General features: G+C 33.2%; 2 protein-coding genes across 4 annotated transcripts in view; both read left to right on the forward strand.

Annotated features, from left to right (window-relative positions):
- LOC135106760 (LIM and SH3 domain protein 1-like) overlaps positions 1 to 11,873 on the forward strand; it is a 101,369-nt gene extending 89,496 nt beyond the window's left edge. For all 3 annotated transcript variants that reach the window (XM_064016031.1, XM_064016030.1, XM_064016032.1), the window contains 3 exons: positions 5,686 to 5,816; positions 8,498 to 8,611; positions 9,992 to 11,873. In XM_064016031.1, coding sequence (XP_063872101.1) covers positions 5,686 to 5,816; positions 8,498 to 8,611; positions 9,992 to 10,168 — 422 coding nt within the window. In that variant the 3' untranslated portion in view covers positions 10,169 to 11,873. The remainder of the gene's footprint in view (positions 1 to 5,685; positions 5,817 to 8,497; positions 8,612 to 9,991) is intronic.
- Positions 11,874 to 12,518: 645 nt separating this feature from the next.
- Positions 12,519 to 17,036, forward strand: part of LOC135106761 (uridine-cytidine kinase 2-like) — a 190,082-nt gene continuing 185,564 nt past the window's right edge. The window contains exon 1 of the mRNA XM_064016038.1: positions 12,519 to 16,159. The gene's annotated coding sequence lies outside the window, so the exon portion shown is untranslated. The remainder of the gene's footprint in view (positions 16,160 to 17,036) is intronic.

Consider the following 17,036-nt stretch of genomic DNA (forward strand, 5'->3'; position numbering starts at 1 on the left):
TTAAATGCATCTTACATGAAGAATACAATACCAGATATATGGAAAAGAAGTACTCACAATATGCTAGATTATAAAATTAACATAGTCTTATGTTAGCAGTTTCTTCATTGTTGTAGTGATGATGATGATTATTATTATTATTATTATAATATATATATATATATATATATATATATATATATATATATATATATATATATATATATATATATATATATATATATATATATATATATATATATATATATATATATATATATTTTTTTTTTTTTTTTTTTTTTTTTTTTTTTTTTTTTTTTTTTTTTTTTTTTTTTTAGAATATTGTTAATGTGTCATGTTGTGTGGAAACAGGTAACAGAGCAAGTATATATAAGCAGACAGCAAAGTCTCTATAATCTCAGTTGCTAATCAATCCTGCCTGGACTAGTAAATGAGTATCTGGGATCACACAACACCTGAGATATTTGTGATCACTTGCATGATGCAGTATTCAAAGAGACTAAATGCATAGAGGCAAGGGATAATACATTCTCTGCCTCCATATGGTGTGTTTGGTCATCAACCTTTGAATTTAAAATATTTCAGAACAGAGAAAGTAAGTTTTTAAATCCTTCAGTCTCAATCTTTAAACATTTGTTGCATTCCAGTCAATGGATTTTTATAAAGTTTGAAAGATATTTGTATTCTTTGGCATTTTGAATTTTTCTTTTTAATTCAAGCAGAGTTCACAAAAGTTCACAAAGATCTTTACATTGCATATTAAAACTATAGTCTTTATGTTTTCATTTACATGGACACAAAAAAAACTTGGTAAGTATCCTGGTGTATCATGTGTGTATGCTTTTGATTTTTAAGTCCTTTCTGTACTGAAAGGAACTGTAGATAGTAGAGCTGTAGACATTTTGTGGGAGAAAAAACACCCAAAGTCTCAAAGTTTTGTAACTGCTTGCTTGTAATATATAAGTTTGTTTGTATGTGGGTGTGTGTGTTTGTTGAAGGGTGAGTGGCCAGATGTGTGTGTCTGTGGGTGTGTGTTTTGTCCTTGTTTGTGCTAATACATAGAACATCACTAATGCTACGTTAACCAAGTCATTGAAGATGATTAAGTTCTGCATCAAATTGTGCTGTCAACACTCATGATGTGGTGCTTTGTTGTATTCATGGTACAAACTTGCATTAGAGCTACAGCAATAATGATTAATCGAAGGTGATTTATTGAGTTTTCTCATAAAAGTCTGTCATCACCATGATACATTTACTTTTTTATTCATGGGTGACAAACTCAATACAGATTTATCAAGGAAGCATATTAAGTGATTTAAGGATAATTGAAGCTTTTATTTAATGTATTACAAAAAGTTATCACCTTATTTATTGATTGATGTATTTATCTGTATTTATTTATTTATTTATTTATTTATCTATCTATTTATTTATTTATTTATTTATCTATTTATTTATTTATTTATTTATTTACTTATTTTTACTTTTACCAATTTCTAATAAAAAAAAATAGAGGTTGTAGTTTAGAAGGAAGCAAAATAAGCTGGAATATTCCAGAGTTATCTTTGACTTTTTAACGTCAGTCCTTATTTATCTAAAAACATAATGATAGTCATTTATGTTTCTTTAAGCTGGAACCATACTGTAAAAGATGTTACGTAATTTTGTTCCATTCAGAATCTCAGTTATGATCAATAGTGCTGTGACTCCGAGATATGAATAGTGCGACATGATTTCATAAATTAAGCATAGTTTTTCTGTTATTTTCAGATAAGTATTGTATTCTGTTGTTGCACAATTCACATATAGTCAGGAAAGGCTTAGCTGATCTAGAAGCTGTAGCCATACCGAGTGGCTGTTCCCCTGATTTGGCAGGACAGCTCACTGGTGTACTTACAATGTTCTTGCCACTACCTGACATTTTTATATGTATCTAAGATATTTTCAGATTTATAGATAAAGTAGACAGAAGATATTTTTAGCCATCTTATCAGTTACTCTTGCCCCAAGCTGATTTCTTAGGATATTAATTGGAAAACAATAATAATATATTATGTTCTTTGCTCAGGGAATAAGTTAGAACACATGAATTATTATAAAGTAGACAAGTTTTTATTTCAAAAGGAGATAGGTAAGAATTTATTTAATTCGCGGTTATGGGTGAGTGGAACAAACTTAGTTTATGCTAATATTTCTATATTATTGTTGATTCCTCATTTATATTTTTATAAGCCAGCTTATAGCAAGGATAATTGATGAGGTAATTGAAAATATCTTTTGTGTAAAACTTTTTGAACTCGTCATCAACCGTCTTGCTGAAAGAGCAGAGGAGGCTGGGGGCTTGCCTTCTAAATCCAATTACTGTGTATAATATATCGTAGCTGCAAAAGTTCAGAAAGTGATTAGTTCATAGAAATCAGAAGACTGTTGAGTGGGCATTTTGATTCTGTATCCATTACAGTATATCACTCTTAGAATGAAGTAGGTTCCTTAGAGTCACCAAGGCAAATACCTGTATTCACTAACATTTTTCCAGGCTTCATGTCCTATGTGCAATGCTAGCACAAGTACTTACAAGTGCAGAGTATTCTACTGTCTCAGCTATCACACATACCTATTTTGCTCAGGTCATAAATCTTCTAACCATTACAAAAGTTATGCAATGTTCTTTAATATTAGCATGATAGCAATACTTTTCAGAATAATGTCATGCTTATTCTGTAAATACACCAGTACCAGAAAGGACCACATTCAAGACTAAAATTATATCCTCTGTTCAAATATTAGCATTTCCAGTTTGACACTGTTATGACAGAAAAAAATCTATATTTAATGAAGGAAAGTTAATGAGATAAAGCAAAAAGAAATGAAGAAACTAATGCTTCAGCATGAATATGAAGTTACAGATATAATACATTTAGGAAAGGCATCCTAAATTAACTTTGGGTAGGATTACAATAAGAAAGGGTGTACTATATAAAAAAGTCATTAAAGAATTGTATCTTACACATTTTTTAGTGGTTTTAAACATGAAATGCATATATCAATCAGGAGAGGAGTAAAGATAACAATATAAGAAATGCTAATGAAACTGTGTCAAGCTACTTCATTATTAGCAGCTTGGCAGCTTTATGGTACAGTGCTCAGCTGACAGCCACTTCAAGTTTGATCTTGGTGCACAGCAGCTTCTTGGCTACATAGCTCAAAGGATTCTTTGATCACCTTTTTACTCAAACACATTAATCAGAGATTGAGCATGTCCAAGAGCAAGAAAGGTTAATAATTATTTTGGTATTTAATAGCTGAAACTGAATATTCAGTTGTATGCATATTACCTGTATAAACAATCAAGATACATGTTATTTAGATTGATAAGTAGGTATAAGGTAGAGATCAGTAATAACTTGTATAGAAAATAGCTAATGGCAAAGGCAATGAAAAGGAAGCATGTAAAAGAGGAGCCAGAGAACTTTGGAAACCATATCGATTATAAAGCATGAACAAAAAATTTGCAGTCTCCTTGATAGCAGGTTCACAAAAGAAGTGTAGTAAGAGAAGTACTGATGAAATAATTGTACAAAAATCCAGTACCTTCCTGATGATGATATGATGGGTGTTCCACAAGCATGCCACAGGGGATGGCCATATGATGGAGTCCTCTCAAGGGGACAGCAGAGAAACTTATTGTTGTGACCACACCAAGACTAGATGACATGGACCTTTGTCAGTTACATGTATTGTGATTCTTTTCAGAGATGTCATTAGGTCTAAAACTTACTCTTTCTTTCCAAATTTGAAATTTTGCAACTCTGATTTAGTGATGATATGCTACTTGAAGTATTTGAAGATTTGATTAGCAGGGAGCAAAGGCTGAAATAAAGGAACAAGTGTATGTAAATTAACTTGTTGAATTACTCTCATTAGTTGTTATTGTTGTTGTTGTTGTTGTTGTTATTATTATTATTATTATTATTATTATTATTATTATTATTATTATTATTATTATTATTATTATTATTGTTGTTGTTGTTGTAGCTTTTGTTATTTATTTCTTAGAATTAGTTGAATGGGTACCTTACTCTGATACAAATGTGGATTCCCATTAGAGTACACTTAGCTTTATATAAAGCAACAAAAGGAGCACAGAAATAAGAAAACATAGCATAGAGAAAGTCATATGGACTATATACCATATGAAGAATATGAGCACAGCTCCAGAGTTTTTAAGTTGAAAGTAACTGTTTACATTTCAAGCAGTTACTGTTATTGATACTGATAAATTGTGGTCACAAATGTCAGATACCCATTCTAATATTTGAAAGGGTTATGTTTTTATTTGCCTGATAGCACTTGAACTGCCATTTTATTTATTTATTTACTTATTATTTCATGTTTATATCAAGAAATTAGGTTAGACCAGCACATACGTAATGATTATGTTAACGTTAATATACATAGATAAACATGTTTTGCTTTAAAACATCATCTGATTTATTATCTTGGTTTTTGTTATAGAATAGCAAAAAGTATGTTTTAAAAAGCTGTTAATCAGCATTGATCCAGAGCCATGGATCAGAACTCAAGTGTAAGAAGAAATTTACAACTACTGAGAATCTGCAGGAACCCTGGCCATTCTGGATCTGTATGAAACCCTTATATATATATATATATATATATATATATATATATATATATATATATATATATATATATATATATATATATATATATATATATATATATATATATATATATATATATATATATATATATATATATATATATATATATATATATATATATATATATATATATATATATATATATATATATATATATATATATATATATATATATATATATATATATATATATATATATATATATATATATATATATATATATATATATATATATATATATATATATATACATACAGGGTCACCCAGGAGGAAAGTCATATTCACTCTTAAATGAAAGATCAAGTTACTCTAAGTTAGAAATATTCAATGGTCAAATGCTTTGAGTGCCATGCTTTAGAACTTACAGGACATTTGAGTATGAATGCACATCAGTGGCTGGTGGCTGCACACTGGAAGTCCTGCAGTGTCCAGCTGGTCACTGTTTCCATATGACATGTATTATATTTTAGCTATTATTTGCTACAATAATGCACTGCATTCTTTAATTCAGGTATATCTTTATTTATGAAAACCTTGATGTGTAATCAAGTAACATCCTCATGATGCCAGCACCCACTGTTGCTGCCCTCTCATACCCCTCCTCCCCCTCACAAATTCTGTTTGACCAGAGAATATTTCTGACTTAGAGTGACTTGATCTTTCATATCTGAGAATATATATATATATATATATATATATATATATATATATATATATATATATATATATATATATATATATATATATATATATATATATATATATATATATATATATATATATATATATATATATATATATATACATACATACATACATACTTACATACACATAAAACACATTTTTATATGGACTTGATAGGTCAGTAGGAGTAAGACGTTGAGTGCTGACGAGTAAGACATTAAAAATTAATGGTACGATGTAAAATATTGTGCATTATTTAATTATTTTTAATTGACTTTTTTTTCTGGCTACTGTGTAACAAATCATGTTCCAACAGTGCATCAACAACCCACTCGCCGTGTGGGCAGTATAGCAGACTATGACCCTGTAAATGAGCAGTATGGATCCATTAGTCAACATAATGCCAACCCAGCTGGTGGAGGCTACAGACAAGAGACTACATACCAGGTAAAACATTTTCGTAAATTATTTTTCCTGATATCCCCTAAGAATAATATAATTTTTGATGTGAGAGCTTTTAGATACTGTAGGGATCTCCAGACTAAAATATAAATATTTGAAACATTTATTCATGATCATATTACAGTGACCAAATAAAGTTAATCACCTTGTACTGTTCTGAAACCAAGCCTTTATAAAAGTACTGTCATTTCTCATCATCAACAGGGGTTAGGTAACAGACACCTGTGGATAAGGAAAATCCATTAAAAACTAGTGTCTCCCCTAAGAACACCCCTAAGTCCCCAAAACTATTTTTAAGTAAAGAAAAACTGCATGTACATCATTACACACATCCTACTTATCAATTAACAAGAAAAAAAAAGTGCCAAACACAATAAGGTTGCCTCTCAGCATCTCTGTTATCAGAAGTTATTTGAATTTGTGGTTGGCAGCAAACTGTATAAAAGTGAAACCATAGTTAATGAGGGATGACTGTAAAATGGTTTGCAAACAAGAAAAAAAATCACAAAGTACAAAAAACAGATTAAGTATCAAAATAACCAATAACATGAGTAAAAAGAATAACATAACTATTTAATAATACATAATTATAGCACATAATTATTTACCAAGCTGCTTGTGTATTGTAGCTATGTACTAACAACTTATGTATACATAGATTTTTTTTTTTTTTTTTACATAATGATCATACATTTTTCCAAAATTTGATGCACAAATTACTGCTAAGGTGGTTGATATATAGATAAATAAATATGTCTGCTCAGGAACCATCACAGGCTAAGCAGACTAAGCCACAGTTTGAATTATATATATATATATATATATATATATATATATATATATATATATATATATATATATATATATATATATATATATTGCACAACATATGTATCATGTCATGTTAATAGGACAGTCAGTCAACCAATCAAACATGGAAGATTACAAACAAGTACAGTCATGTCCAAAGGGTCAGGCAGGATATCATCTGAGGTGCAGGAATGAAGTCTGATTTTTTATCAGGAAGCTGTCTGACAGTAAAATGTACATACCAGTGTACATTTTTTGGTTTCCATAATTTATGCTGAGACTTTTTGTGAAGGCTTGAATTTTGAAGAGATGAATTGCACTTCTCCAGTGTCTCTGTGGGTGGGCATCTGGTCTTTCTCCTATCCTCATAAGCTTAAAATGCAGTTATCCTTGGCTTAATATTATCATTCATTATGACTATCACCATCACCATAACCTTTATTAACTCTTGTACACCAGTAGGTTTCATCTCTCTCTCTCTCTCTCTCTCTCTCTCTCTCTCTCTCTCTCTCTCTCTCTCTCTCTCTCTCTCTCTCTCTCTCTCTCTCTCTCTCTCTCTCTCTCTCTCTCTCTCTCTCTCTCTCTCTCTCTCTCTCTCTCTCTCTCTCTCTCTCTCCAATATATCATCCATTGGGTAGCATTCGAGGCTCTCCATGCAAAACTTTGCAGGGTTGGCAGTTTTCTTCCCTTACATAGTAATTGGTAGGGCCTTACAATACATCATTAGATTCATAGGGAATTTATCTGTAAAGTCATCACATTAAAAATCCATTATACAGGATGTCCTAGTTATAAACACAAAACTTGAAGAGGTTAACTTGGGATCATTCTAGATGTTTTCTTCTCAGACAAATTTAGCATTAGCCATTAAAAAGTTACAATTAATGCTTACCATCTTCCCTGTCCCACAATGCAAGTGGAGACACCATGCTCTCTAGCGTTTATGCTGGGGCAGGGTGCATACACTTGTGTTTCAGGCAAGTAAGGGTGAAAAGTATCAGTCATATGAATTTTTTTTTTTTTTTTTTTTGGTAGACAATTGGATTTTTCTCATAGAAGGAAACATTCTCAGAATGACCTGAAAATTCATGTCCTTAAGTTTTGCATATTATGACTGGGACATCTGTACAAATTATTTTATGGATTATTTGTTTCTGAAATAAAAAATAAACCTGAAGGAAGAAAAACTCCCAATGTTGTTACTCAAAACTTTTCCCTTGAACACTTTACATGTTACACTCTCTTTAAGCTGTCTTTTGATGAACTTCACAATGGTATTAATGTCACTTTGATATATGAAACAGATCTTCAAGAAAAATAAAAACTGAAACCATCATACTACCAATAACTGAGTCACCCTTGCAGCAATATAAGAGACTATGAACAAAATAAATTTTTCTTCTTTTGTATGTAAACAGAATTAAATAAATTAAAATTTTTCATTCACATTTGCACTTGATGTTGTAGTAAGAATATTTAGTAAAGCATTCCCATAAACAAATCTGCAAATAATTCCATGAAAAATATGAAAAAATATGAAATTCTGTTACAACACTTGTTTCATTTTCATGGAAAATATATACAATACATATAGTTATCCAGTGTCAGAGAAACAAACCATAGTAAGTGTGCACACTGGCTGCTTGCCCGACAAATACTGATATATTTATTGCCCAGTCACTCTATTATGTAAAGGGACATTGTTATATACACACTCACTTGTGAAGTTTTTTTCTCTTAATTTTTTTATAAGTTTTCATTATATTTCTGCATTGTAATGTTTTATATAAAGACATTTTTGACTCATGAGTTTCATGACGAGGGTTACTGTATTAAAATTTCTGATTTCTTGTAAGGTACAACGGACCAACTTGTATGGAGACCAGAACATGGGTCAGCAGCCTCCCCCTTCTCAGATGAATTCCAACGCCACCCATCACAAAGTCACAGCACCACCCACACAGCTCGGGGTGAGTAATGCTGCTGCTTTGATAATGGAATTCAAAATATAATACAGGTGAAGCAAGAAGTAATTTTGAATATTCTTAACCTGGAAGCATGACAAGATGGATGTAAAAACTATATGAATTGGAAAGTGTGATAAGTTAATGAAAATATAGAGTTAGGAAAATGAGAAACAATGTATAAATAATTATCTAGAAGGCCAATTAAGAAATTGAAAGGGTCAAATATGGAGGATGATTTGAGGGAGGAATGGTAACATAAAGAAAGAATGATAGTTTTAAGGAAAGACTTGGGAGGACGACTGACTGTGTTGGTCAGCAATGTGCCATGCTGGCATTGATGGTCAGGTGGATTTTTCTCATGAATTGGAATATGCAGCAGCAGTTTGGGCTCCACATAGAAAAAAGATATACTGGAAACTGGAAAGAATACAGAGGATAGTGACAAAGATGGTACCAGAATTGAAAGACTTAAGCTATGAAGAAAGACTTAAAGATTGTTTACCAACACTACAAAAGAGAAGAGAAAGAGGAGACCTGATAACAATATACAAATTAGCAAACAGTATAGAAAGAATTGGTAGAAATTACTTGGTATCATGGATGGAGGAGGGAGAGAGACAGACAAGGGAGCATGGGAAGAAAATAAAGAAGAGTGGATGTTCAAGCAACATCAAGAAATACAGCTTCCCATATAGAACTATTGAAATCTGGAATGATTTGAAGGAATAGGTGGTTGTGGCAAACAGTGTACACATGTTTAAAGAGAAACTGGATAAATATGGTTATGGAGACAGGACAAAATGAGCTTTGACTCATGCTCTCTATAATACAACTAGGTAAATACACACACACACACACACACACACACACACACACACACACACACACACACACACACACACACACACACACACACAAGATGATAACAGAATTGCAAGATTTGTCATATGAGGAGCGACTAGCTAGAATGCAACTCCCAACCTTGGAAAAGAGACGAGAGAGAGAGAGGTGACTTGATTGCTTTGTACAGATTGGTGAGTGGGATGGAAAAAATAGATAAGAAACATCTCTTTATAATGAATGAAAGAGAAACAAGAGGACATGGAAAAAAAAATAAAAGTAACCACCTGCAGAAAGGACATAAAGAAGTTTAGCTTCCTTCATAGAAGCATAGAGGCATTGAATGGACTGGAAGGGGAAGTGGTGTGTGCTACAAATATTCATGACTTTAAGGAAAAATTGGATAAAAACAGTTATGGAGATGGGACAGTACGAGCTTAGCTACTCTCCCATATGTCATAACTAGGTAAATACACACACACACACACACACACACACACACACACACAGAATTATATTGTGACTTGTTGTGTACTGTTACAGCGCTGTTACCGAGCCATGTATGACTATGAAGCAGCAGACACTGATGAGGTGAGCTTCAAGGATGGAGATCTCATCATCAACTGCACTGCCATTGATGAGGGCTGGATGACTGGTACTATTCAGAGGACTGGTGTCACTGGAATGCTGCCTGCTAACTATGTGGAGCGTGTGAGCTGAATCCATCTTATGCAGAGAACTGAATGAGATGGGGTCTTCCTGAGCTTTAAGGCAGCAATCCCCATAAGACCAAAAGATTGTAAATCATTCCTTTAATTTGTTTGCCAAAATCTTTGCAATCTTACTATTTAATGATAATTTCACATGTAATCTTCAGCAGTAAGCTATTTATTGAACAAACTAAAGAACAGCAGGTTAATGTATCTTTAAATTTGATGGCAATTTTGGAATCCTTTGTAAATTTATTAATGAACTACCTAAACAATTAAATGCAATATATATTGTCAATGAGATTCTCCCACCCCATACACTTACAAATTTTTTTCCATTTGCAAAATGGAAACAAATATTGTTCCAAGTTGTAAATACCAAATTTCATAGATATCATTTATATGTATACACAAATATAACACTTCAATGTCTTTAATATTACTGTTCTTTAACTATCATAACCGCCATTTGTTGCCTTGATCTTCATTACACTGGATTTAGGTTTTGCATCCGCATGTTGTTTAAGAATATCACAAAACCTGTAAAGCATTACTTCTATCTTCCTGTCTGTGTTCACACATGTATTATGTCTACCACTTATGATTTTTTCTTTTTATTATATAATCAAGGAATATAACCCATTTTTCATTTTTGCATGTCTCTTCTGAAAGGCTTTTATATTTTTGAGTTCATTTTACTTACATGATAGCTTATAATATTAATATAAGTTGAGCAAGCCAAGATTGGCTAGGAATCAGAACTGCTTGTGATGTGGAACATGAACTGAACATGGGAATAGATGCTGTAAGTATAAGTCCTGAAGCTAAGGTTGGGGCAACAGTTTCTGTATTCATTTTGTACATATATCATTTGTGTTGTAGAGCCCCACAAGTTCCTTCATGATGAATGTTTAACATGTATAAAGCCATATTAAATGATAGTTATATGCTTTAAAAACAATATTTGAATAAAATAAAGGTTGCTCTTCAGAATAAAGCCAGGTCGTTAGATTATGACACTGTAAGAATCTGTGAGATGAATGCCTTATATCTACAAAAATTTCAGTTGGATGCACCACTTTTATGGATTAGAATCATCTGGTTGTAGACGTACCATAGAGATTTAAGAGAGACATTTTGAAATTGGAAGGAAGTTTATAATTTGATTAACAGAAAGTATTTCTAATTGTAATTGTTATAGGAGGTACTGGGAAACTTTATGTAAACACTGACATAGAGAACTACAAGATCTTAATCATGAGGTATTAGTTGCAAAAATAAATAAAAATCTTTCATTCACTAATTTAGTTACAAAAATGCATGTAATTTTGCATGCCAATCTAATTTAAGTATGATTTTCAGCTTCAAAGCAAAAGAAATTAAATTTTCAAGATATCATAAATGTTGGACTATAGATGCAAGTCCCTTGGCAATACATGTTTCATTAGGTAGCATACCTTGTACAGTAGTCTATAGGTGAATTATATTCATACAAATCCCTAGAAATTATTTGCACATGTGCTGGGTTTCAGGATGACAGGTCAAGAATAAAGATGAAGTTACTTCTTTCATAAGTTACCTATTAAAAAAATCCAAGAATTTTTCTTCATGAATTCCAAAGCTTTCACACACACACACACACACACACACACACACACACACACACACACACACACACACACACACACACACACACACACACACACACACACACATGCACATGCACATGCACATAATCACAAAAATAATAATAAAATTAATGTAAATTGTATTTGGTTCCTCTGATGCAAGTCTAAGTGGGAAGGGGGTAAAAGGTATGTCAGTGTCACAAAATATATGTTAGAAATGGCTCATGTGTTAAAGAATTGCAAATGTCCATGAAGATCACGGAATATTTTATGTGTCAAAAATGCACATTGATGTCTAGTGAACAGTAATTTTTTTTTCTTTTTTTTCTCAATAATGTTAATTGAATATTAACATTAGTAATTTTAACAGGAATTTATTGTATAAATCCTAATGATTCGTCAATGATTACAAGTTGGAAAAAAAAGCTTCATTGATATCACCAATATAACTTCAGTGTAAATAAACCAATGCTAGATATCTTTAAGTGAACTTTGCTCCATGAGATGCATATACTGTGTAAATTATAATTTAAGTGTGTAGGAACAAATTAGGCAAAAGTACAAGCTTGTTATAAAATTTTAGAAATTGTATGAGGTTATTATGAGTGGATTATGAATATATTACATCACTGTTATCACTTGGGGAGAAATTATGTAGAATAATGCTCATTCCCTGTGCCTTTTATTGATAAGCAAATGTGTAGCAGTGCCTTAATAAATATTAAAATATTTACTCAAGACTTCTAGATGCCTTTAGGCCATTTTTTTTACTGATTTACTGTTCACGCTTAGTGTAATGTATTGGTCTTCTAAGAGAGATAGTTGATATATACCAAGCATGGCTTTCATAAGGTACAAGCTCTTGAAGGTGAAAACCTCAGCAGTCATAGAAATCAAGAAAGTGTCAGACACCAAAGGTCATGTGGTATTATGGTAAATCAAAGGCCCAATGGTAATATAGAGTTGCATGAAGAGATTAAAGATAAATTAACTGTTATAGGGAGAGGGTCAAATCAAACAGACAGTGTTGATGGATTTCATGTAGGAAGTGCTTTACTGCATATTGTCTAGGGCAGTGGTTCTCAACCGATTTGGGGGGGGGAGTGTGCGAGTACAGGACAAGAGGGGAAAAAATCACAAAAAATCAGACTCACTAGATATTAGTACAAAGGAGATGCAGTAAGGGCTGTCTATCTGATTCTATCTATCTATATATAGTGGCATGGTTGGGGAGAGAATTGAGTGGGTGGTGCAGGAAGGAGGGGTGCTCCAACTGCATTGAACCAACCATGAGGGAGTCCAGCTTGCAAATAGTTGAGAACCCCTGATTTAGGAAATTAGATGCTTCTGTGAAGGTATGAAGATAAGAAAGTTAGTTAAGATGAGCCAAATGAGAGATGGTACTAGACAGAATAGGTTACTGCAAGCCAGGTGAGAGGTCAGTGGAGAGTAAGTCATGAAGTAAGTTAGTTGATGTGGCTCTGTCATGTAAATCATGTAAATATAATCTTGCATCATGTGCTCCTGTGGCTTTAGTCTGATCAAAGCGATATGGAGGATTAACTATGCAATTTGATTTTTGAGAGCTCAGATTAGAATGACTGTCTGCAATTATGAAAAAAGGAGTTAAAAGTAGGGAAACAGTCAGAAGATGGGACTTCTTAGGAAACAATGACAATCTAACAGAATAGCAAAGGGTGCCAGTGAGTTGATGTTCATTATCAGCTATTCCAGCATGGCTTGGAACCCTTCATGCAAATGGAGATACAAGACAACTCTTTAATTTTACAGATTAAAAGGTTAACAGAGGAGAGAGAAAGAATTTTGCAAGTCGGTAAAATTCTAAAATAACAGAGAAATAAGAATGAAAACATTTAATACAGAGAGAGAGTAAAATACAGTTGAATTATAAGGAACCTTGATATGGTTTGCAATCAGAACCAGAAGTGTTGAGAAGGAAAGAAGACTGCAAAATCAGAGCCATGGGAGAATTAAGAGCCATCTGTAACAATGAAGATGCTAGTGGCAAAGGTAAACAGATGTGTGAGAAAGGATCATATGATGAAAAGTGGTGTATCAGCCTTCAAGAAATTATAGTCACGGTCTTGGAGACAAGGTTGCATTGTCATACTCTGCCAACCTTTCCTTCTACAGTCTGTGTGGGATACTTTATGATTACTTATCACTTTTGATAATATATACAGGCAATGATGGTGAAACCACTAAATATTGTCAATTTTGAATTTCAAGTAATAAAATGATGGTGCTGTGTCTACTATTGATAGTGATAAGTATTCCCAAACCATACTGCATACATGGATTCAGGCAGTGTTGATGGGCAGGTTGCCAGAGTATAATGATGTTCCCACTACCATAACTGTAGATATTACAGAAGAATTTGAGGGTGAAGAATATGGAATGACTAGAAAAGGACATTAAAATTGAGGATAGGAGAATGGAAAACAAGGGTGTGCATTTAGAGGGAGAGACTGTAGTATTTATGAATGGGGGAAAATTGATCAAGGAGAAGAGTGATCTTATTAGTAAGGAATAGATGAAACCTCGCCATACATCAAAAGAAAAGGAAGGTGCAACAACATGGAAGTGAGGATACGCCTGACATAAGGGTTCTCTGCTCAAGAGAAACAAAATGCACTAAGAACTAGAATTAAGCATAATCCAAAATAGTGGATAGAAATTAATAAGTCTGAGAGAGAAGAAGCCAAACAATACCCATCACACTCATAACTGACAATGAAAAGAGTTTGAATAAACCAAAGTGTCTTACAGTTAGCATACTCAAAATACAATGGAAAGTTTGCTAAGATGCGTTTCTTCTTTGTAAGTCATCAATAAAAAAAAACTAGGCCAAGAAACTCATCAAAAGTGTGATATTTCAAGGGAGTCTTATAAGGATGGAATGGAGGTAAAGTGCAGGGAGTGAAGAAAATATGCATAATAGGACTTTGTAGCAGAGAACCGCTGTAGAGGGAAGTAATTAAAAAGGAAATTATATATAGGATGACAGACTGTTGAGGGAGATTAACCACATGCACAGAGAGCAAGATCATCTATACAAACAGGATTCCACACTAATCAGTAGACATGATGTCATCAACTACAATAAAGAATAAGGTGTTCATGAAGACATGATTCTTTGATGGACACCTTCAATTTGAGGGAAAGGAGAAGTAATTCAGACATCAGAAATTCGAGCAGCGAAAAAGGAATAAACTCATGTCGCCAGTGATATTAAGGGCAGATACTGTAATTAGTCAAAGCTAGGTATGGTATTTCTTAGAAGTATCATATGCTTTGTCGAAATTAAGAAAGACAGCAAAGATAGAATCTCAACAGGTGAAAGCTGTTGATATGTAAATCTAAGGAATTCAAACCAAGAAGTAAAGATGAGGCTCCTGCCTCACATTTCCACCCTACACACGAATGTGTTTCATGAAGGACCAGTGTGTCATTTACTGGTATCACTTGATGCTTGAAATTATTTCTTATGATTAAAATCCTTTTGCGGTTTTTTATATTGAAATTTGTTAAATTTTAGCCTTTTTTTTTTTAATAGACATTACTTATATTTAACATCTCATAGTTAACTAGTCTATTTGTTTATTTTAAAATGTACTCATATTTTTTTTACAAAATCAGAATAATTGGATTGAGGTGATCATAAGATCAAAGGAATGCTGTACGGCAATACGTTCACGGCTCCGAGACTGTTCGAATACAAATCTCAGTAGTAAATGAGCAAAAAATGCTAGTGACTGCGATTTGGACAGAAAGTTTACGTACATGCATACATAACCTCAAAATATGTTGTTAGACAATAGCTTGTAAGAGACTTCCTTAAGGGATGCATGCAGACTCGAGCTAGCCTAATTAAATTTGATCACAATTTGCATTTTAACATAAATGTAACCTTAATTCTGAATCGTTTTTCTACGCAAAAGAATGAGCAAATGCCATAAAAGTTAAATTATATTCATTGCTCGAATAACACATGTCTGACCGTAGTTACACATTTCGACCAAGTCGAAAGAGTTGCTACTTTTGCAGTGTTTCGGAGGTTACAGGAGAGTGAAGTCAGTGAATCGTTCTGTTAAAAATCCAGAGCAACTGCTTCGTCTGTGACTCTGCTAGAGGTAAACGAAACGACGCGTGAGAGAGTGCGGAGTGAGAGTCATCTAGCGCCTGCGGTAAAAATAAGGAATTCACTCATCACTGGTAAACGAAAGGCTTTATATGGAACAAAATATCAGAGTGAAACAACACAGTGAAATGTATGCGTGGTGATTTACGAAATGTAGTGGCTCCGTCTCCAACAAGGATAGACTAAAGACAAGGACACATTTTTCATTGAAGTAAGTAACATTTCCTTTTTCATTCCAGATTAGAACTTAGAGGAATGCAGGTCGGCCACGCAATCAGTAGTGCACAAGATGACACTCACCAGAGCTACCGTAAAGCAACCTCCCACACGTATCAAATGCCTAGTTCTCACACATTGTTATATACTTTTCCCCAAACCTTTATTCTGGTCGTCCTGGAATCAACACCCCCCTTCCCCCCTCTCTTATTTAGCGAAGGTCAGAAGTCCATGTACTGGTTCTGGCTGGAAATTAGCACAAGATGACAGCAGCGAGCGAACACAATGGCTGCAAACTTTATCACTCGCTTGAAAGGCAATGAGAGGAAAGTTTGTGGTTGGAAATGTGTGAAAGTTATTTACAACCTTTTTTTTTATATATATACCGTTGACTTTGTCCATCTTTCTTCCTTTTCTGCAATCTTTGTTAACGCTGTACGGATGACCATATTCAAACACATTACCGTCCTCCACAGGTGGGAGTTTTATAATTTATATACAAACCATGATGAAATTCTAAATTTGAAGGAGAAAGAACACTGAGACGCCGTCATGGCTGACAAAGCGATTCAAGAGAGGAGGTGGGTTGCTTCAGTATCCGAGCATGGATGCAGGAGGTAGTGAGTTCGCCGGAATTTCTCTGATAAACCCAGCGAAGTTAAGCAAAATGAATTATTTATAAAGAAGCGGAGAGAGCCATGTGATATTCTGAAGGTATTTTCACACTTAAGGAGACATAATGTTGAATGAGAAAATATCACAGGAAATATTATCTCGTACGTAGTTCAGCTAACCTGCCGACAGAATTAGGCAACAATGAAGCGTGATGAGAAATTATGGATTAAATTTGCCAAAGATACAGAAATAACTGA

The sequence above is a fragment of the Scylla paramamosain genome, chromosome 14, assembly GCF_035594125.1.
Source record: "Scylla paramamosain isolate STU-SP2022 chromosome 14, ASM3559412v1, whole genome shotgun sequence".
Lineage (NCBI taxonomy): Eukaryota > Metazoa > Arthropoda > Malacostraca > Decapoda > Portunidae > Scylla > Scylla paramamosain.